The 24,386-nt window shown below is 33.1% G+C and overlaps 2 protein-coding genes across 2 annotated transcripts; both read right to left on the minus strand.

The window, feature by feature from the left end:
- Positions 1–736: 736 nt before the first annotated feature.
- LOC145041357 (pentatricopeptide repeat-containing protein At2g36980, mitochondrial-like) lies at positions 737–3,163 on the minus strand. Its single transcript, XM_078989383.1, has one exon. It carries the CDS (start codon positions 2,887–2,889, stop codon positions 1,060–1,062), a length of 1,830 nt encoding a protein of 609 aa, XP_078845509.1. The 5' UTR covers positions 2,890–3,163; the 3' UTR covers positions 737–1,059.
- Positions 3,164–7,601: 4,438 nt separating this feature from the next.
- On the minus strand, positions 7,602–11,891 carry LOC145000104 (obg-like ATPase 1). Its single transcript, XM_078959257.1, has 12 exons — positions 11,619–11,891; positions 11,168–11,335; positions 10,839–10,962; positions 10,621–10,712; positions 10,422–10,520; positions 10,192–10,305; positions 9,701–9,765; positions 9,446–9,562; positions 9,196–9,271; positions 8,882–8,974; positions 7,995–8,045; positions 7,602–7,803 (listed from the first exon to the last, which is right to left on the minus strand). Exons 1-12 carry the CDS (start codon positions 11,703–11,705, stop codon positions 7,705–7,707), a joined length of 1,185 nt encoding a protein of 394 aa, XP_078815383.1. The 5' UTR covers positions 11,706–11,891; the 3' UTR covers positions 7,602–7,704.
- Positions 11,892–24,386: the final 12,495 nt, after the last annotated feature.

Here is a 24,386-nt window from a genome sequence, read left to right on the forward strand (position 1 = left end):
TTGGATTTTATGATATTTGATTTTGGGATACTCTGTTTCACGATTATAACTTTTGGAAACTATGTTTTTTGTAAAGATTTAATGTTTTTGGCTTGGTTTTGAAAATGAAAAATTTACCTTGATTTGTGCGATGTTACAAGTGTGCTTGATCTACCAAACAATGTAACTCCAGAATAAATTATAATGAATAAAAAGTAGTGTTTGTGTTATATTTTTGTGTATTGTTCAATATATATATATATATATATATATATATATATATATATATATATATATATATATATATATATATTTCCCTCGATCCAATTATCTCTACGTCGCACAACTCGACATTTCCGTCGCCAGCTGAGGGTGTGAAAATATTACTGCTACAAACTAAATAAGGTTGTGTATGGTTTGAAACGAGCCTTGAATAACATAATATTCGGTTCTACAGATGAAACAATGGTAGAAGACTTCGCAAAGTTAACGACCAACAAATTCAAAATGAGCATGAACAAAGAACTAAGCTTCTTTCTAGGTCTTCAAGTGAAACAAACCACTAAATGTACCTTTATTTAATATTCATCGAGAACGCTACATTAAAGACATGTTGAAAAGTTTAACATGGAATACAGTGCTCTCGTAAAAGTACCAATGACCTTTACTCGTAAGATCTCTAGCAGTTGATCAAAAAACTTACAGAGGTATGATTAGTTAGTTTACTCAATTTCCCTTAAATAATATATAAATAAAATGAGCAAAATTACTTCTATTTACTTTTTAAAATAATGTTATGGAAAATGTTCTTAGACAAACATATTATAAATGTACACACATAAATGTTTCCATCATCAGACCGTTTTGAAGATCAATCTTTACACAAATCCACAAGCTTCCTCATTGCTTGATATTCTCCTATAGAATTTGATTTTCTCACGTAATACACTCAATAGTCACCATATGTGTGCCTTTCTTAGTTTCTACTTCTCTTGAGGTTTATATTTCCATCTTGATCTTCAACTTAAACTCGGAGATAAAAAAGATCTCAAAACTCTACATCATCTTTAATTACTTCCATCACCATGGATTCTTCAATTGATATTCAAGCAAATATATAAAAGAAGACATGTCATCATTCTCTACACATAAACTCCCACCAGCAACAAAAGCCACCACCTTGTTCTTAACTTCAATCCAACTACAACCAGGCATCTTCTTCACCCCTTCATCAGCCATAGCCTTCCTAACCATCTCAGCTTCTTTCCACTTCCCCTTTACACAATACAAATTCGAAAGCACCACATAACTCATCTCACTTTCACCTTCCAACATCTCCAACTCACCATGTGCATAACAAGCTCCAAAAACACCCTCACTCAATTTCCCCATTTCACCATGTCTCCTTCTGTAACTTTCCACCATCTCTCTTGCTTCTTCCAACTCCCCTCCTCGAGCCAACATATCCACCATACATGCCACATGTTCTACCTCAGGACACAACCCGTGGACCCCACTCATCGATTGGAAAAAATCTCGACCTTTTTCAACAAACCCTAAGTGGCTACATGTCATTAAAAGGCTTATGAATGTCACATTATCTGGTTTCAAATTAGATGCTATCATTTTGTCATAAATCTCTAGGGCTTTATCACCCCATCCATGTAGACCATAGGAAATCAACATTGTGTTCCATGAAACCAAATCTTTTTCGATTATATCATTGAAAGATTGGAAAGAACTAAAAATATCTCCACATTTTGCATACATGTTAACCAATCCATTTCCAACATAAGCATAAGAGTGAAATCCATGTCGAATTGCAAGACTATGAATCATTTTTCCATGGCCTAATGTTGCCATGAGAGAACAAGCATGGAGAACTGTTCCTAAAGAAAAATCATCAGGAAGGAGGTTGGATCTTATCATATTGACAAAAAAACGTATTCCTTCTTCAGAATTTCCGTTTCTAACATACCCTGATATCATTGAAGTCCATGAAATAACGTTTTTTTCAGGAGCATTGTGAAATGCGATAAGGGCTTTTTGGGTATTTCCTATTTTCATTTGCGCGTCTATTATTGCATTCCAAGAAACTTGAGTGAGAGTGTGAATGGACTCAAAGATTTTCAGTACATCTTCTGGACTACTTAAATGTGCATAGAAACTAAGAATTGAGTTGTTTGCTTCAACTGCTGAATTCCATCCTTTCTTGATGACAATAGCATGAAACATGCAACCAATGTGATATTCTTGTGATTCAGTAGCAGCATTCATGAGTGCACTGAATGTCCATTGATCTTGAATTTCATCACATGATTCAGTCATCATCCTCTTGAATAATTTAATACAAGAATTGACATTGCCATGTCGAGCATGACCTGCAATCAGAGTATTCCAAGCAATGTTCACCCTATTTGGCATAGCGTCAAAAACACTTTGGGCAGATTGAAATTGATTGGAGTTAACATAAGCAAACAACAATGAACACCAAGAGACATTGTTTTTTATCTCAATTTCTTCAAACACATCATGTGCACTAAAAGGGCTCAAACATTTGGCATACATATCAATTAGGGCATTGTTCACTGGAAGTGAAGAATATCCAGCAGAAAGAATCAAAGCATGGATCTTTTGTCCATAACGCAGCTTACCTGAGCCAGCACATGCACTCAAAGTTGCAGTAAATGAGTAATGATCAGGTTTGATGCTGTTAATTCCTGTCATTTCGTGGAAGAGTAACAGAGCTTCTTGGAAAAGACCAAGATGAGTATAAGAAGTGAGCATTGTGTTCCAAACGACTGTGTCTCTTTGGGGCATTTCATCGAACAGTTTACGTGCACAAGTAACTTTCCCCCATTTTGCAAGCGACGCGATTTTTGATGTTGTATGAACCATATATGATCCCATGTTATTATTATACTATAGGATCGAGGGAAACCCATTAACCTGTAACTCAAATTATACGTTCTGGTTGGCCAGAATTGTTTGACTTTGGATCTAAGAACAACCAAGTTGAGACCTCGTGAACAATGAGAATTTGCTTTTACTCATCACTTCATGGGGAAGCATTCTTCGCGAAGACAGTCTCTGAAGTTTGAAAGCTTCATTCAGATCAATCATCGTGGTCCGTTGGGAGAAAATGTTAGCTACCACGCGGACTTCCGTTGTCTTCCTTAGTAAGCTCGAGAGGGGTTGGATAAATATATAGTGATTATAATAGATTTCGATTTTAATGATAATCGATTAATTAATGTTTAGTAAAACTAAAATTTTATTTACTTTATAATCTTTGAAATTAAAATAACTATACGTGGAGAAACAAATAAGAAATCCGGTTTCTAATATAAATGTAAAATATCCTTAGCTTTATAAGTTTTTGTTAGTGTCAATAAGTACAACAATAATTTATAACTTCATGATTATAATTTGACATAAATTTAGTAATCTAACCCTTAAAAATGAGTTTTTTTTTAATAAAAGTAACTTTTTTTTTTTTGAGAAATGACAAGTTACTCCATAATAGTGTATTAGAGCATGTAAGAATATTCTAGACTTGACCCGGGTCTGTTGCAGGTTGGTATGAATTAGGTCCGGAATCTGACACCCGTTACATTCCAGTCTATACTTCGAAATGGTCATACATTCTGGAGGTCTGTTCCGGAGAACTAAAATTAGGATATTTGTGTGGTTTTGTTCCATATATTTTATCATCCGAGAAAACATGTCAACATTTTTTATTTTTATTAAAAACATTTCCATAAAATCATAAGATAATCATTCATTGTTTCAAATCAAAGCCATAGAGTCGGAGGATCAAATAGTCTCTTAAGTATAAATCAACATGAGGATTTGTACGATCATGCATTTGCCTTCACATAATCACCAATGGTACCTGAAAAACAATTACAAACAACTGGATAAACACGAAGCTTACTGAGTTCCCCCAAAATATCCCACACAACAATACATGCATACCAGACCCATAGTATAAAACTGGATTGCCCCAAGCCCACAGTATAAGACTGGAATTCCCTCCCGACCCTCATCTTATGACTGGATTGTTCCCGTGTTGGTTGGTGTATATCATAAAGCAGTACCGCCTCAACCCAACCACATTACGTCAACATATGCAAACAGATAAACAATAACCAACAATACAGATAATCGTACATATCTATAAATCTAACAGACCATTATAGCATAGCAACATCCTATACACAAGGATACATAACATAATCTGGTGGGTCGACATTGGTGCCTTTGACTCACGAGTATAGTGAGAAACCCACCTCTCAGCCCATTATATATCACAACAACTCTCACGACTCCAAGCACCAGCACTACGAGTCACCTATGCCATAAACAGAGACTGAGTCTCAATTTATAATCCCAAAACTCTCAACTTGACCAAAAGTCAACCATGGTCAAAGTCAACAATCAACTTTCATTTGACCTACGCCCCGCGTACATGATGTTCTACGCCCATCGTAGAGCTAAAGGCGACATAACGTGCAAATTTGGGGCTACGCCCAACGTAGCATGCTGGGTCCCAACTTTTCCATTAAGTGCTTAATACGGAAAGCTAACCCTCCAAACTTCCAGATCTATTGTAGATAGACGTCTTAATGGATAAAGTCTTTGACTTTATCCATATGCATGGCTTAAAATAGCATAACACCAAGCCCTAAGTCCCAAAACACCCTTTAATGCTCAAGAGCTTATGCATGGATGGATGGGAGTGACCAAGCTCCCATTTTTATGACTCTACAAGCTTAGAAACATCAAGAAATGACACCCATACGGTCTGGGAGTAGCTTATACCTATAAAGACCAAGGTTAAGGAACAAAAAGCATAAAACCTATGAGCTAATTAGATCTAACAAAAGGAGTAGCAAGATGCAAGCTTTATACCTTTTGGAGATAGGTGATGAAATGCAAAGTCTAGATCTATAAAGTTTGGAGTTCCTACTTGCTTCTCTAATGAACTCCTTCTTCAAGAATACACGAAAAAAAATCACACGAAAGCTTCCAAAACTCACAATTGACGGTTAGGGTTTCAAAAGAACGATATAAGGTGATGGAGGCTGGTAATGGGAAGGGTTCCAAGAAGTTAGAGTCCTTAAATAGGGCCCAAAACCTTAGGGTTAAGGTTTTGGTTAGCAGCAGCTACACCCTACGTAGCAAAATCTATGCGATGTATAGATCATTAACATTTCGTTCCTCATTCAGCTTCTATGTCATGTGTAGCCATCCTACACCATGCATAGGGAAAAACCCCCAATTATCGATTCAACTTCAAACAACCATAACTTCTTTGTCTTAACTCCGTTTTGAGTTTCTATATATCTACGGAAAGGTATTAAAGAGCCCCATGGTCTTATCTAGTTACTTTTGGCTTAACATATGTCGAACTAAAACCATAATCCATGAAAAGAAGCCCAGACATAAACTTTTCCCATTTTACCCCTTGGTTCCAGCATGCGAATCAAGGGCTTAGATCTCATAACCAATATTATCAACCTTCAATAAGGTCTAAACTTTACTTCCTCAAAGCTCAAAGCCTTTAACTCGCTACTTCTTTTCTACTTTGTGTTCATTGTCTTTTTCTATTTTTTTTTTCTTTTGTGTGGTTTAAAGAGTATACATCACATGATCTAAATATTTCAATCCATAGGCCATATTATTTTTATTATAATTATTTTAAATTTTATGAATTGCAAATTATAAAGTTATAAATTTTTGAAAATGAAGCTTCTAAGTTATAAATTAATTATTGGGAAGAATGGATCAATATCTTATCTTTTCAATCCTAATTTATTTTTTAAGTTAATGATCACTATTTAAAATTTAACGAACCTCTTTAATCTTTATTGGTTAACAAAGGATTCTTTAATCTATAGATTCATCTCATCTGTATATCACGTGTATACAAAATGTAAAACGTGACTATAGATGATTAGTTGTTGTTTATTTTTTTTTCTCACATTTTTGTTTTGTAATATTTAAAATTTAAAGAAAAACGATGAAGATATGTTCAAAATTTATTTTTCTTATAATATTATAATTTTTTTTACAATCAATGATATTAGGTTTATGGAAATGGAAAATTTTTATTAAGTTAAAAAAGTTGATGAAAGTTTATTTTTTATAATATTATTTATATTATAACATTATAAAAACAATATTATTATTGTTTTATTATCATAATAAAAAATAAGTTTAAAATTATTAATATTAATAAAGTTAGTAATAAAAATGCAATTATTAAATAATAAAGCAATAGTAGTTAGATTATAATGAAGTAAAAGTAAAAAAGTTAGTTAAATAATATTCATATAATAATGATGACCTACACACAATGACATCTTACAATTACAAGCTCATCATGCTAGTGTATATGGCTTTCCTAAAATGATAGGAAGGTTAGATTATCTCTATTAGGATCGGAAAATTGCCCTATTTCACATCATCGTCATTTTAGCCGAGATAATCATACTCACCCTACGGTCATACTTTAAACGGTGACGTCACAAGATCAGTGGATTTGACATGCTTTTTTTTTTCTGTTCCCCCGGTTCGATTAACGACATCAACGTTCTTTATCATTCACATATATTTAACAACATATATTGCTATTATCTTGTTGATGGGATCTATCCCAAATATGATGTGTTTGTTAAATTATTTTCATGTCCACAAGATTCTAGTCTGAAAAAATTCAAGAGAGCTCAAAAAATAGCTAGGAAGGATGTCGATCGGGCCTTTAGAGCTCTTAAGAAATGTTGGTATATATTGAAAAAACCAACAATTTTTTTCAGCGAGAGAAAACTTGAAGAAGTCATGTGTGCATATATTATATTGCATAATATGATTATTGAAGATGAAAGAAGAGCGATATGTACGTATGACGAGCATGAAAGCATCCCCGAGACACAACCAATAAAAATTGGTGGCAATGAGTACATAGATAGGAAAACAGAGATACATAACACTGAAACATTTCATAATCTTCACATGGACTTTGTGGAACACATCTACGAGATTTAACATATTAACCTCAATTTGGATCCCCTAGAATACTCGAAAGACGAGTTCTCAGATGAAGACTTCATATAATATGTTTTATTTTAATTTTAGTATTTATTTTTTCTTATTTGATGTTTTTTTCTAAGTTTCTAAGTTTAAGATATTTTTTTTTTCTAAGTGTTTATGATTTTTTTTAATGTTATGTTATATTATATTGAAGTAAAACAATGTAATGTTTTTTTTTGAAGTAATGATATATTATGTTTTTTTATTATTAAAAATGAAGTTTTTATTTGAACTAAATTGTTAATAAAAAAGTGTTGCATCAATCCTTGTGTGCAGCAAGAAACCATACTTTTGTGGTAAAAACTGACATATCGCTTACATGACATTGAAGGGAGTGTGGTAAGAGTGATACCACTCCATCCAGCCTTACAACTTATTAATAACATTGTGATAAATCATTAACCTTTTAACATAACATTGTTTTTATTAAATATTTATTACTTGAAGTAATTGATGTGGTCAGCTAGCTTACTAAATTTTTTTCTGTTATGTTTAATTAACTAATTTGCTCTCTCAATAAATAGGGGTAAATGTACCAACTTATCCACGGATTAAAAAAAATCCACAATTAGAATTCATCAAGTCAAACCCCAAGAAAAAGTCAAAGTAACTCCTTTATATGTAGTAATATCACTTCTTTCCACCATTAGAGACATTAAATTTGAAAAATATTATATCCCCATCTTGTACCACATATGTTTTTCCCTCTTGTTTATACTTCCCTGCAGCCTGCACACAAAAAAAAAAAAACCAAAAATTATTAACAAGTGCAAGCTTTGTATACAAAATAGAAAGAAATTACTTCCATTGGTTTTTTTTCTCATAGATTTTCAAAGCACAGTGTCTTAATAACAAAAAAAAAAAAAAAAAAAAAAAAAAAAAAAAAAAAAAACATAAGGGCGGATATAGAACAAGAGTACCTTAACAGCAGCCTCACTTCCAAGTGCCTTAAGATCATCAAACTTCATTACCTACAATATATATATATATATATATATATATATATATATATATATATATATATATATATATATATATATATATATTATGTGTATAAGAAGAACAAAATTTCCACATGAGGATAGCTTGAAATTTAAATAAAGGGTTAATCTTAAAAAGGACTTTATATTTTGTGTTTTTTTCTAGATTAAATCTTAAATTTATTTTTTGTCTAAAAAGACATATTTTTCAATTTTTTCTGATTTGGCCCTTTTAGTCATTTTTTGCTGAGTTATTCTAAAAAAGACGTTATATTTAGTGTTTTTTCCGGATTAAACATCAAATTTATTTTTTGTTTGAAAAAGACCTTGTATTTTTTATTTTTCCCGAAAAACCCTCAGCTTTGTATTTTTTTTTCCAAAAAAAACACTCAACCTTCTAAATGCTTCCAGATAAACCCTCAACTTTTTAGTTTTTCTTGAAAAAACCCTCACATTTTACAATTTTTTGTTGGTAAAAAATAACTAAAAGGGCCAAATCGGAAAAAATGAAAAAATACAAGGACTTTATCAGGCAAAAAATAAATTTGAGGTTTCATCCGGAAAAACACAAAATGTAATGTCTTTTATGAGATTAAGTGATTAACCCTTTTTTGCCAAAAAAATTGTAAACTGTGAGGGTTTTTTCGAGAAAAACTAAAAAAGGTTAGGGTTTATTTGGAAGCATTTAGAAGGTTGAAAAAAATGAAAAATATAAGGTTTTTTTCAGGCAAAAAATAAATTTGAGGTTTAATCCGGAAAAAAAAAACAAAACAAAATACAAGGTCTTTTTTGAAATTAACCCTTAAATAAAATATGCAAGAAATCACCTCTGCACAAATGAATCCTCTTTCAAAATCAGTATGAATTGCTCCTGCAGCTTGAGGAGCTTTAGTTTGCCTTCGAATTTGCCAGCATTTCACCTGCATTGCATTAAAGAAGTATATAACTTTGATGGAATTGGAATCATGGAATGGAATTCGGGATTCCATTCCATGGTGTGTTTGGTTGCCAAAATGGACAAAATTCAATTCCATCGGAATCTTTCGAATAACATGTTTGATGGATTTCACCAAGGGAGGTGGAAGACATTCGGTTTTCATTCTATACTTTTTTATTAAAAAGACCAAAATACCCTCGTTACCTCATCAATGCCAGCAGTAAAGAAGTATATAAGATTGATAGCTGAGAATCCAGTCTTTATAATCTTTGGAAGAGCACTATAGAATAATAATCCATGTCAGACTATATCCAACAAATCAAAACTAGATTATATCATTTTTGGTATTCATTAAAGTGTTTGTTATATTAATTGTTGTATTTATCATTTACATAACTAATGGAATTCATTACAGAATCTTACAATTTTCAAGAAAGGTCAAATATGAAGTCACCTTTGTACTTTATTGTCCTCACAGTATTTTGCAGCTTCATTTTGTTTCATATCAGCTAAATTTCTTTCTAAGGCACAGCTAAAAGGAATAATAGGCTCACCTCCATGCCCCTGTACCCTACAAAAGGTTTATTCTTAAAAATAAGAAAGGTATGCCAAATGACCCATCTACCCTTTGGGGTTCATATGCCATAATAGAAGTAGATATGCACCAAATATCAAATACTATGTTATAGATTAGTGAGAGCTTACATACCAAGAATGAATCTTGGGAAGAAATTTGTTCTTTTTCCTCTGATAATCTTTCTCATTCATGTTGACCTGTACAACAAAATAAACCCTAGTTAAGAGCCAATAAACACAGCTTATCTAGTTACCAACAAAGTTCACCATGATGAAGAAGTGTCAAATGACGAAAATACCCTTGGACTACTGGTCAAAATACATGTAAACAGTAGTTTGCGAACAAAAGTGTAAATAAAATGCTTTATTCGTTTATTCAACAAGAAAACCTATACATGTTGATAGATATTCTGGTTATCTTACCATGATGACTTTTTAGTAAACATACTTGTGGGTTGATGGACAAGTGTCAATTGACCAAAATACCCCTGGACTATTGGTCAAAGTACAAGTAAACAGTAGTTGGCGTACAAAAGTGTAGATACAATGCATTATTCATTTATTCTATAAGAAAACTTATATATGATAAATGATAATAGATATTCCTTTAATATATTATCTTACCAAATAAACAACAGGTTTTGCTGTAAGCAATTGAAAGGTATTCAAGATTTCAATATCAGCAGCTTTCCAGTCCCCTAATCGGACATCTTTATCCTCCATGAGCCATGTTTTGACCTACAGAAGTAGATATAATCACTGTCATATATTTAATCAAAAAGTATTCTTAGATTAAGCAAATGATCAGTGAAATAATCAATGACTACAAGTATTTATGAAGAAAATGACAATACCTTGAGGCATAATTCATGTTCCACTTTCACCTGTTTATCATTACTCCTCTTCAAGATCTTTTCAAGATCCTCAATCCTTCTTTCCATGAATTCAATATCCTTTAAACATACAAAAAGATAGCAGAATTTATCATCCAAATCATTCATCAAAAACTCAAGAACAAAAGATTGTAACAATCAGAAGAATATTGATGCACACCTTCAACCGTAATTCTGCAGTTATAACTTCCAAGTCTCTTATAGGATCCACAGAGTCGTCTACATGTATGATATCAGGGTCTTCAAATGCACCTGTTACATGACCATATGTAAAATTACATGTCTTCTTGTGTGTTTAACATTAATTACATTGAAGAAAAAACTCAGATAACCTATAAAAATTGACAAAATTTAACTCAAAAGATGACTATATCTTACGTAAAACATGGAATATGCCATCAACTGCACGAATGTGAGATAAAAAATTGTTTCCAAGCCCTTGTCCTTCATGAGCACCTTTAACTAGCCCAGCTATATCATGTATCTCTAAGAACGCTGACACCTGCACAACCAATTAAGAGTAATGCGCATGATAGCAGCTTAATGATGATCAAGATAAGTTAACAATGAATTATTGTAGAAGTTAAATCATAGGGACAAAATTGGCAATTTTGAGTGATTAAGGTCAAAACATTTTGATACAATCAACAGATAACATAAATCTTTAAGCAAAGTATATGATACTGAACACAGGACATAGGACATACCTCACTTTTTGGCTTGAAGTGCTGACACAGCCACTCAAATCGCTCATCTGGAATATGAACACGTGCCTCGTTAGGTTCAATTGTACAGAATGGGAAGTTCTCTGCTGGAATAGACAACTTTGTGAGTGTGTTGAAAAGTGTAGACTTTCCTACGTTCGGTAATCCAACCTGAAATCAATATGAAAATAAGAAGATATGAATGAAATCTCCATTACAGGACAATTAGGTACCAAAAAACGATCAAATACATAAATAATTTCAAACGAAAATGTTAGAAACAATCATACGGAAAAGCTTCGATTCTATGATTTCCTACAGTAATCCTATCACCTTCCTTCTCAAACTAACCAAAAATTACCTCAACTGTAATAAATTAAATTCTCGATCAACATAAACATGATATATCAATGACATTATGACCATATACTGATAAATGTTATAAGGAACTCACAATTCCGATTTTAAGATGAGAAGAGAAACGTCCGAGGATTGGCCTCTCCACCGGTGCCTCCTTTGATTTAGCTGCTTTGGGAGGCATGTCTCCTTAGACGAACAGAGAGGAGAAAATCGAGAACAGAGGATTTGTTAATGATTTTGTTAGGGTTTATAGAGAATGATCGTAAGAGATGAAAAAGTGAAAAAGCTCCCGATTATGGCAGAAAGTTCTCGACTCGACTACACTGTGTATGAGTGTAGCGTTAAACTGATTATACTTGGCAGTTGGGATTACCATGCGACCCGGCTTAAGTTGTTCACATTTAAAGTCCGGTTTAACTTGCATCCGGATCGGAGACTCCGGGCTGCATCTTTGGGCCACGAGGCCCGTGAAAATAACAAATAGAGTAAGTTACACGATAAGTTTTTTCTATTGTTTACAGACTCTCATTTATTTATTTATTTATTTTTTAAATTAGTGGTTTACTAATATTTTTGTTCTCATATTCTCCTCCGTGTCCCCCTCGTGATATGTGTTTACATCAATTTAAAAAATATTATAAACATTCAAAATATATAATAAACATATTATAAACAAAACTTCAATATTTAAAAATTTAACAAATATTATCAGAATATATAATAACCGTAAGATATCGTTAATTAGAATCATCACTACAACAATAATCAAGTACAACATCATTATCGTTGTATTTCTAGGCTCTAGATGAATATCAAGAAGTGATTTAAACTTAAAATCTATGATTCAACGTGTTTTTATACTTTTGTTAATTATAACATCAAACTTTTGTTTGTTTTCCATTATAGCATCGTACTTTTAATAACATATTTTTATTAGTTTGTTTTCTAATATAATTATAAAAAGAAATGAAAATAGAATGCTTTAGTAAACAAACTAATAAAAGTATGTTGCTATTAATAACATTTGTAGTTACGTTTTGTTTAATAATAACGTACTTTTATTAGTTTGTTTAGTAAAGCATTCTATTTCACTTCTTTTGAGGTATTGGTTTTTTTTGTAATAACATTGTACTTTAAATAATTAAGTTATTAGATTATACATAATAATAACATTGTACTTTAATTATTAATTTTTTGTTTTATTTTCTATTATAAATATAAAAAATAAATGAAAATATGATGTTGTAATAAACAAACTAATAAAAGTACATTGTTATTAATAACATTTGTTATTAGGTTTAATCTAATAGCAGCATACTTTTGTTAGTTTGTTTATTAAAGCATTCTATTTTCTAACACCCAGTTCCAGGTAAGCACCATTTTGAAATTTCTGATTAAATTCTTAAAGATTAAACCCTGATCACGGCGTGAGCACTTAGGTGTCACAAGGTGATCCCAATTGGAAGAATCACGCATCCCTTTAGACTCACGACGTGAGCCCTTATGGGTTACGACGTGAGACCTAGCTGCGAGGCAAACCTTAATTTTAGGGGATTTAGTCAATATTTAAAAGAAGTAAGAGCTAGGGTTAGCCGCCCTCGAACTTTATTACCTCCTAATACTCGCCCTTGAAACCCTAGCACCCATAATTTATTTTGAGCGCTTTTGTGGTGATTTTAGCAAAGAAGAAGAAGAGGAAGAGCATCTAGCACACAATCTCAACATTCAAAGCCTCACAATCATTCATCTTCACACCTCTGGACCATTGTAAGTTTTAAGTTCAACGCTTTATGAGTTAATAAGCTTAGATCTAGGTTTTTATGCATTATCTGTCATGTCTAGGTTGATATAGTGTTTGGGGTCCATAAAGTTGCCAAATTTATGGATCTCTTTGATGATATAAGTGTTGGGCCTAAAGTATGGTTGGGTTTTGAGACTCTTGCATGAGTTCCTAATACTATTTCTTCCTTTTGTTCCCTAGCTTGTGTTTAGGACATGCATGTCCAAAAATCCACTATCTTTATGATGTTTTGAAGTAGATAATATATTATGGAAGTTTTAGTTATTTGTCTAAAAGGATTAAGAGCTTATTGCATCAACCTTTTAAAGCACTTCTCACGACGTGAGCACTTGTAGCTCACGACGTGAGAATGTAATAACCCGATTATCTCGTCGTATTAGGTGACGAAGTGACCACTAGATGGTCACAACGTAATGACTAGCTATATGAATTTTGAGCGTGGATTTTGACCATTGATCGTTGTCCATTGACCAAGTTTAACTTTAGGTTAAATATAGTGAATTAAGTAGTAGATTGAGGCTTGGTCCTTGATTGCGGTATAGGTGACCTGTAGAGCCGGTATTTGGAGTACCATTCAGTTTGACTATCTTTCGAACATTCATGTCAGTTTTCCTCACTGTACTCTTGGGTCGAAGGCACTAATGTCGACCCTCTAAGTTATGTATCCTAGTATTTAGGATGATGGTATGCTAATTATATGTTAGGCTGGTAGATCTATATAATTACTTGTATTCACTAGTGATATGTTAAACTGGTAGATTTGTTTGATTACCTATACTTGATGGCTATTATTTATAGTTGCATATGCCAGCATGTTATTATGTTGTGGGGGTTGAGGCGGTCCTGCTGTGCGCTGAAGGCCAAGACACATGGGCGATCCGGTTGATATTTTAGGCCTAAAGGAGTGCTTCAGCTTATGTTGTAGGCTCGGGTGCGGTCCAGCTAGCAGCTGAAGGCTCGATGGTGGTCCAACTTAGTGTTATAGGCTTGGTTGCGTGCGTCGTATTATGTTGTTGTGTGTGGTAATTTGGGGGAACACATTAAGCTTTGTCTTACAATTTGATTTTAGGGTTTCAGGTACATTAGAGGACAGGGGCAAGGCGAACACGTTATTATGCACATCATCCTAGATTTCTATTGACTTATGATTTTGGGATACTCTGATTCATGATTATGGTTTTAAAAACTATGTTTTGGTGTAATTTATGGATTTTGGAATGGTTTTAAAAACAAAAAATTTGTCTTGATTTTTGGGATGTTACATATTTTCACTTATTTTTCATATTTATCTTATTTATAAAATTTTCTTTTTGTTTTTTCCTATTATAGCATTTTACTTTCAATATTTTTTTTTTCAGTTATAACAATTTGCATTTGTTCTTTTTTCAATTATAACATTGCACTTACCTATTATAGCATTGCATTTACCTATTAAACACTTTACAATACAAACCGATAGAAACTATTCATTAAGCATTCATTTACGAAACAAATTAAGCACTTATCATTACAATTACCTATTATAGCATTGCACTTACCTATTAAGCACTTTTGTAACATTCATATTTAAGGCATTCATATTTTCTCCCTCAAAACTTAAAACTTTTAGAATTGGTGTTAGGTTTTGAGCATTCTAACACTCCTAAGTGTACATGTAACCCTAAATATCTTGGATCTATGTTTTCTCTATTATACATACAAATATGAATATCAAAGGTATTATCCTAACTAGCATACCAAAACATTGAGACAAGGGTAATAAAATAGATAGAATACATACCTTGTTGTTGTAACTTGTCTTCATGAAGCTTGAGTGCCTAGTGCCCCTAGTGTGACACCTCAAATGGTTCACACAACACCATGAACACTTGGAATAACCTTAAGAATAAGGATACTTTGGTTCTCTCTAGTGAAATTGGCCTTGCCCTTTTGTGTTCACACACTAGTCTTAATTTTACCAACCAATGACATCTTTATATAGTGTGGAGATTAGGGTTAAACCCTAATACCCATGACCTTTCATTTCATATGATCCATGGGTTAAACACTCCATGGACTATCCATGAAAGCTTAGCCCAACCTAAATGAACTTGGCCCATCACACATATATATCTAAGAGTCCATATTTAATTAGTTCCTTTTGATCACTTAATTAATTACAAATTAATTCTTGATCAATACTAATTAAATAATATGATTATATATTAATATATTTTAATTTATAATATATTAATACAAATAACTAGTATCCTTTTTCCTCATCTTGTCTATCCAATTATCCCGATGCCATGTAACCCAAATGGACCATGTCGGACCGGGTCAAGTCTTACCAAATATAGTTATGAACTTAGACATTAATCCAACAGTCTCCCACTTGGATAAGTCTAAAACTATAATTACAAGTATGACTTTATAACCCGATTAGCAATCATAGCTCTCAAAAGCTTCTGTCGAACTCTGACCTTGCCGATGATCTCTGACCTTTGTCAATGACTTGTCCATTAGATAAGGGATCATATATTCCTCCATTCTAGATATCATATGGACTGAGACATGGATTATAAATCATTCTCTCTGTCCATCTGTTATTTCCTGATTTTCGATTTATGATGACTGACTGATTGAAAAGATCAAATCAGTCCTGGCTTGGCCAAGCACTCACATGTGTCATCATTAAATCATCGAGGGGACCACATATATCGCTTTTATCCCGAAGGTAAAAGGAATGGATAAACTTCGACTCATATGGCTTGTTCTACTACTTGTTGAATCATACACAAAGGCACGTTTTATAACATCGAGTTACCAATGTGTCTTCGTGCAATCAATGTATAACCAACTCATAGTAACAACTCATATCTCTAGGTTTGAAGAATATAAAATATTATCGTCTCATGATCAAACGTGATAAAATCCATGAAGTGATTCAATGAGCGTGGGTTGAATCCAATACTCAGAACTTATGAGCACTCATGAATGTTGTATCACCACTTTGTCCAACATCTTAGACCTCTAGAAGCCAACCCATGACAGTCTTGATTCATATCTACTTCCAACATATGACTGACTGTGGATGGTTTGAATAACTTAGTCATTCATGAAGAATGATTTTGTTTATCCTGGAAGTCAAAACATGCAAAATGAAACACAATAATAATCCAATCCCATATGGTCTCAGAACTTATGAACATAAATAAAACACCTTTTATTTATCACCATATTGATTACACATTATTCATTGTATACCGTTTCAAACTATCAACTTTATACTTGAATTAAAAACACTAGTTGTCCCATGCTCCAAGCATGTACACTATGTTTTTATAAACAATAGCTTTGCCATACAGCAAGTATGCACTCTATGTTTGTCTATGATCCTTACTTTGTGAACTAGATCGATTGAACATAATTTCAATGATTCTCTTTTCACACTCCCAAATCCTTATTGAAAATGTAAGAATTCCAAATTCCTATCATTTATCGAAATCTGTTAGATTTTAAACTTATATGCATTGATCCTCTTGTAATGATTATGCATAAAGTCACAAAGACTTGTGAACAGACACTACAGAGTATTCCAATAGAGATCAACTCCATGGAAACATCCTTCTTGCATTAAGTTTTCCTAATCTTACACAAATTGAACAACTTCCACCTGTGGAGTCATTTCCATATTCCCATTTTGACTATCACTTATGAACAAGAGTTGCATATTTTCAGAATATGTCAATATGGTCCTTCCAAAAATTAAAACTATACTTCCAACTGTCCATGAGCAACCAATCTTTGGTAAACCTTAGATTGTCCTCGACAATTGCTTAATCATTTTAGTCATATCCAATTCTAGACATTTTCCCTTCTTAATGCCCTAGGCATTTGGAAAATTTTAGAAAGGATGAATATTATAGCACATGCAATCGATCCTGTACCCAAAGCAAATGGGACACGATTCATGATGTCTCACATAAAGACACGATTCTAAACCAGTCTTTTGCTACAATATTTTTTATTTTCCATGTTCTCAAAATTTGACTATGAAGAGGGATGCCATAATCATAATCGAATTTTAAGAACGCAATATACAGAATTTTCTTAAGTTGAACCAAACCAACTTAAAATTCATATATATATATATATATATATATATATATATATATATATATATATATATATATATATATATATATATATATATTCTTGACTAAAGACGATTAAAATCTCAATCTAAGCTTTTAGAATTGAAATGAAATATAATTTAAAGATGATTAAAATCTCAATCTAAGCTTTTAGAATTGAAATGAAGTATAATTTCCTCTCCCTTAATTATAGCAAAACAACTTTTCAACCCCTACAATTCCACGAATTGAAACTTTTGTTTTCTATAATTAACATTGCTAACTTACAACCTTTATCATAATTATCATGCTCCCACTAACATGATGATTATTAGCATAATACTTATGCTCCCACTAGCTTTGACATGTACTCAGAAATCAGTTGGACTTCTAGAAGTCAATACTTTACTGACTTTCTTACAAAAGTTCATATTTCTAAGACAAGATTGCCTTGATAAGACTTTATCAAAATCATACACCTTATCTTAGATAGCTCACAAGTGTGTTTAAACAATTTTAGAACTATGAGAAGGGATGTCGTAATCATAGTCTTAGTTGTTTAGATCTTTGCTATCTGCTTTAAATCTACTTGGTGGAGTGTTTCCTCACCATCATTTTCATGAATCAGAGAGAAACCTTATGACCCTTAGATTTTATGATGTATGTGTGGTTATCCATGTGAATTGTCAAAACCATAGTCACAAGACAAGGATAATGACAAATCCAAACTCATATGGACTAAACTCAATCTTATTTTCTTGCCACCTAGCAGCTCAAGGGCCTGCCATTGCTTCCAAGTTGTTATGCAACCAATTGAGAACTCTAAGAACTCATATGCAAAGCCAACTTTAACTGGAATGGGCATAGAAATAGAAATATGTTAACACGATAGGTTATAAACCTCACGTCGTGTACTAGTGTTAAACTACAGGTTTTTATTCTTGATTAGATTTTGAAATTCTTCCAGGATCTTTAAGACTCCCACTATCCTCTTGACACATAAGACTCACTTGCCAAATATTCAAGAGATAGTTTGGATTTTTTATCAAGACACACACTTCACATAATTGGTCTTAGTTGGTCTTTGTTTTATCCAAAACATCACAACTTACCAATTTCAAATATACAAGGGTAGGATACTTCTACTCTTACATTTGACTAGTGTTAAGAAACCTTCCTTTAAGATATGTCACTCAAGTTACAATCTTGGAGTATGACTCTAAGAATTGTTTTTGGAACGAAGCATGACTCATCTTCTTGATTTAATCATTTCAACAATTCAAGATTCCTCTTCTTGATTTAATCATTTCAACAATTCAAGATTCCTCTTCTTAGTCATAAGAATACACTAAGATGACTTTAGAGGACTAATTGTGACATGATTTTTAAATCATTAAGATGATCACAAAACATGATGCTAAAGTACTCTCCCATCTTTTCAGATTTGAGAAACTTTTATCTTTCTGCCTAAGTTGATTCTTCTCATTCATTCTGCCATACATCGAAACTTTTCCAATGTTTCAGAATTATACTTTAAACTTGTAAGTATAACCATATTTACTAAGCTTAAGTAAATCATGATGAATAGTCTTATCGATCTTTTGTGGTGGACCTGACCAGTGCACAAGAATGTGTACTCGATCCCTTAGTCCTTCACTTGATTCACTTAAACATGTGAACAAGGAATTAGTCTTAATTTTCCAGAGATGAAAATTCTCATTCATCATATAACTTGCATGATTCCAAGTTTCTATCCAATTGAAACTTGGGTGATGAGAATCTTTCCTTGTTTGGTAAATTTAGACACTACCACAAATGAAAGAATCAAATTATAACGACCCAATTTTCACGTCCAAAAATTTCATTTTTGATTAAGTGATTTGCAAAACATTTGTAACAAAATATCAACCGTTAATATCATTTCATAAAACATGTCTCGTGTCTGAAACCAAATCGTAAAAACATAATAATGTCAGAGTACAAATCCTAGAATAACTCATGGTGCGGAAAGCAATATGTGTGTATGATGTGCCGCTACCACGCCAGCTCCTTCCCCTTCGATGAAGAGGTACCAGAAACCAAAACTGTAAACTGTAAGCACGAAGCTTAGTGAGTTCCCCCATCGTACCACATACCATACAATCACATAGCATACATACTGCCAGACAATTCTGGGGTGCCCGACCTACCCGATACGACCATTCTAGGGTGCCAACCTACCCGTACGACCATTCTAGGGCACACTAAATGGTTCTAAGCAAAGGTAGCAAAGGGTGACTCAATGTTTGTCATAGTTCGGTGGAGCGTGTGTGGTTTACCGGCACATCGAATAGGTGACTGTAACATGTGAGGGCACCATGTAGTTTGCATGGTTATTCACACCTGCTTTGTGATCCTCGGCATCCCAGTCACAAACAAGAGGGGCATATCGAGATTTAAACATTCCATTGAAAGTTCAATGAATCTCAAAGGATCTAGGAGTTTTCATAGGTTTAAACCTTAAATTTTTGTTTTTTGTTTTTCGTGGTGGAAATTAGTGAATCGTCATTCACTTACCTTCAAATATTCTTCAATTAGGGTTACGACATCCCTCTCCCGAGTTGTAGAATATTGTGTTGGGTCCTAGCCTTGGAATTTCATTTGGGTGATTTACCAAGGACTCAATCTATCAACTAACTTGAGTTTGTTTTTCTCCCATTTTGTAGATGTCAAAGTTAGACAACTATGGTCTTCCCAAATTCCGTGGAACAAGCATTCCACATGAAGATGATATTCCATGATTCGATCGAGGAACAAGAAATCATGCTTCACTTCCTCCACCTCCTCCAATTGTTCTCCCTAACCCACAAGATCGAAGAATTGAAAGGTTCAACATCACTAAAGCCCTATTGGAAATGAAACATGAAGATGGTAAACCTGTGTGTGCCCACGTTCTAGGAATGAAATCACACATTGATAGGTTGATAATGTTGGGTGTGTCATTCCCGAATGAGTTGGCTGTGAATTGGGTTTTGCAGTCACTCCTAGAATCATATAATGAGTTCAAAAGAAAGTATTATATGATGGATCATGACGACAACCTCATTGACCTAACTTACATGCTCATTGCTGCTGAATCAGAAATAATTTGGCGAAGCAATGAAGCGTATTTGTTGGGAGAGTCAACCGACCATACTTCCGATGACGTTCTAGGAGAACCGACCTGCGTTTGCTGCCAAAGGAAAGGGCGTTGGATAGAAGTCTGCCCAAAGAGCCTGAAGAGTCCAGAAGATAGGAGAGTCAAAGAGTATGGCTGCGCTTCAGGTAAAATCCACTATCTAACTCAATTAAGTTCCTATTCATTGATTCTTAATACATAATGTGATAAGATTGCATTTGAATGTTTTGCAGGATCGGTGAAAAGAAAGGAAGCTTGGTGAAAGAGCAAGATGAATCTAATCACAAGGAATGGATCTTGATCGCATGGACTTGAAGATTAGATTTTGAGCTTAGATAGTTATGATAGAGTTGTTAGAAATTTTCCTTTTGAAATACATAGTTTTCAATGGATTTTGCAAGGACAAATGTTTTCCGTTGCTTTTATAAATAAAATAAATTTTCGTTTGACTTATTTATTTGTTTATTTCCTTGCAATGAAATCGTTATGAAAATTGGTGTTTGCATATTTCTACAACAAATGGATATGATTCTTATGGTGTTTATGGAAAAGTCGAGAATTTACCAAATAGGGAGAGTTTCTCATCGCCCAAGTTTCAATTGGACAGAAACTTGGAATCTTGCAACGTGGATGCACGATGAATGAGAAATTTCGTATTTGGAAATTAGACTAATTCATTGACAAAGAGTCAAGTGAAGGACTAGGAGATCGAGCACACATAGTTGCATGTTGATCAAAGTCCACCATAAGAGTAACAAAGATATTCGTCATGATTTACTAAAATTCTAGTAAATATGATTATACTTACAAGATTAAGTGTAATTCTGAATTGATTGAAATTGTTTAAATCAATAAGCAGAACGAATAAGAAGAATCAAGTAGGCAGAAAGATAAAAGTTTCTCTGTTCTAAGAAGAAGGGAGAGTAGCTTTTATGCTTTATGATAGGTCTTAATGATTAAGAACCATATCTCAATTGATCCTCTAAGTGAGTCTTAGTACAATTGTATGTTTAAGTAGAGGAATCAAGGATTGAAGAAATGGTTAAATCAAAAAGTCAATCATACTTCGTTCCAAACCAAGTCTTAAAGATAAGATTGTGACATTGAGTGAAAAAGTATTAAGAAGGTTTATATCATTCATTAAATGTGATAAGTTGTGATGTCTTGGATAAGACAAAGACCAACTAGGACCAATTTATGAAGAGTTTTGATAAAAGCTACACTAACTATTGAATATTTGTTTGTCAAGAAATGTTTTGACAAGAGAATCTTATATGTCAAAGAGTCAGTGGGAGTCTTAATGGTCTTGAAAGGTTTCAAGAACAAATCAAATAAACCTTATTAATCATCACTAGCACACGAGTTGAGGTTTACAACCTATCGTGTTGACATTATTTTGTTTCTGTGCTATTCCAATTGAGTTAATTATGCATGTGAGTTCTATGAGTTCTCATTTTGAACGCATAAAAGGCAAAGCACCTTAATCAATGAAAGGTACATTGATAGGAAAGGGTGAGCTGCTTAACTACTTGGAAGACATGGTGGGCAGCTATGCTACCATAAGGCAAGAAATCAAGATTAAGAAAGTTCGGTCCATATGAGTTTGAATTTGTAATAAACTTTGGTTTTAACAAATTCACATGGATAGGAACACATACACCGCTCAAATCTAAGTCTCATAAGAGTTCCTCCTTCATGAAAATGATTGTGAGGAAATGCTTTCACTAAGAAAGATTTTTAGAAGATAGTGATTGTAAAATTGCATTCTCAAATTCGATTATGGTTACGGTATCCCTTTCCATTATTTGAATTGTGAGGTTTGGCAATTAGTCTTAAGTGTTTAGACACACATATGAACTATCTAAGGCAAAGGTGTATAAGTTCAAGAAGCCTTGATAAAAGATTATCAAAGCACTAAGTATTAGAAACATGAACTTAAGAAATTTAATAAGCATTGTTTTTCTGAAAGTTAAGATGTTTATGAATACATGTCGAAGCTAGTGGGAGCATAAGTGTTATGTTTTATAATAATCATCATGATAGTGGGAGCATAAATGTTATGATTGTATGATTATTAAGGCACGTATTGCAAAGTTGGCAATATTAATTATAGAAAACAAGAGTTATACCTTGCAAAGTCGTAAGGGTTGTAAAGTTGTTTTGCTATAATTAAGGGAGAGAATATTATGCTTCATTTCAAATCTAAAGGATTAGGTTGAGAAATGTTAATAAAATTTAGTCAAAGGTACAAAGTGTGTTCTTAAAATTTCGATTATGATTACGACATTCCTCTTCACAATTTGAATTTTGAGAACATAGCAAATAAAACATTATGCGTCGTGTCCCATACGCTTTGGGTATAGGATCGATTGCAGATGCTTTAATGTTTGACCATTCTAAAATTTTCCAAATGTCTAGCGCATTTAGAGGGAAAAGGGACTAGAATCAATTTTGACTAAAATAATTAAACAACTATCAAAGGACAATCCAAAGTTCGACGAGGATTGGTCGCTTGTGAGTAGTTGGAAGTATAGTATTGGAAATTATGGAAATGTTTCCATATTGGATAGATCATATTGACATCATTACAAATAGAAAAGATTCTATTAAGAATGAGTTGTCATGAGGAAAATATGGAAGCGTGTCCATATTAGGAAGTAAATATTGATAATCTATGTCTAGTTTAGAAACTTTTATGCAAAAGGATGTTCAAAGGAATGTACTTTGAGTGAGAGACATCATATCTAAGGAATTGTCTTGTAACAATCTCCGATAGAGGACTTCGTAATATCATTGGCAATAGTCTTTGTGACTTTGGTGCAGTGACATTACGAAAGGATCGTTGCATAAAGTGTTAGAATCTAGCATATTCTATAAGTAGCAAGAATTTTGATATTCTTTCACTTATGAAAAAGGATTTGGAGTTGTGAAATGAGAATGATTGGGAATGTGCTCAATTTGGTCTATTTCACAAAGTAAGAACCATAGGTAAACATTGTGTGCATGCTAGGAGCATGGGACAAGTGTAGTAATTCAAGTAAGAAGTTGATTAACCGAAACGACAAATAATGAGTAATCGATATGGTGATAAATAAAAGGTGTTTTATTTATACTCAAAGGTTTGAGGCCATATGGGATTAGTATTATTCTTGTGTTTCACCTTTGCATGTTTTGACTTCCAGAGTAATTGAGTTTATTAAGAATAATCGAATTATTCAAATGGGCCACAGTCGTTCATATGTTGGAAGTAGATATGAATGAAGACTGTCATGAATTGGTGTGTGGATTGTCTAGAAGAGTATTAGACATAAGCAAATGTTTGCTGCAACGTTCATGAGTGCTTATGAATATGAATTTGAGCATTGGATTAAACCCACGCTCACTTGGATCACTCCATGAATTGTATCACGAGTGATTGGTGAGACGATAACATCTTATATTCTTGAAACCGAGATGTGTGAGTTGTATCTTGAGAATCGGTTGCACATTGATAATATGTAAATGCACTAGTAACTTGGTGTTATAAAACATATTGTTGTGTGTGATTCGGTGAGTGAGTGCAAGCGAACATTGTATCAAAGTTTATCCGTTCCTTTTATTCAAAGTAGGATAAAAGCAATATCTTTGGGCCCCTCGATGGTTTAGTGATGACAAACGTAAATGCTCGGCCGGGCTAGGGCTAATTTGATTTGTTCAATTAGTCAGTCGTCATAAATCAGAAATCAAGAAGTAGTACAAAGAGAATGATTTGAAATCATATCTCATATGATATCTAGAATGGAGGAATAT

This window comes from Lactuca saligna, chromosome 1, assembly GCF_052625555.1.
Source record: "Lactuca saligna cultivar CGN05327 chromosome 1, ASM5262555v1, whole genome shotgun sequence".
Taxonomy (NCBI): Eukaryota; Viridiplantae; Streptophyta; class Magnoliopsida; order Asterales; family Asteraceae; genus Lactuca; species Lactuca saligna.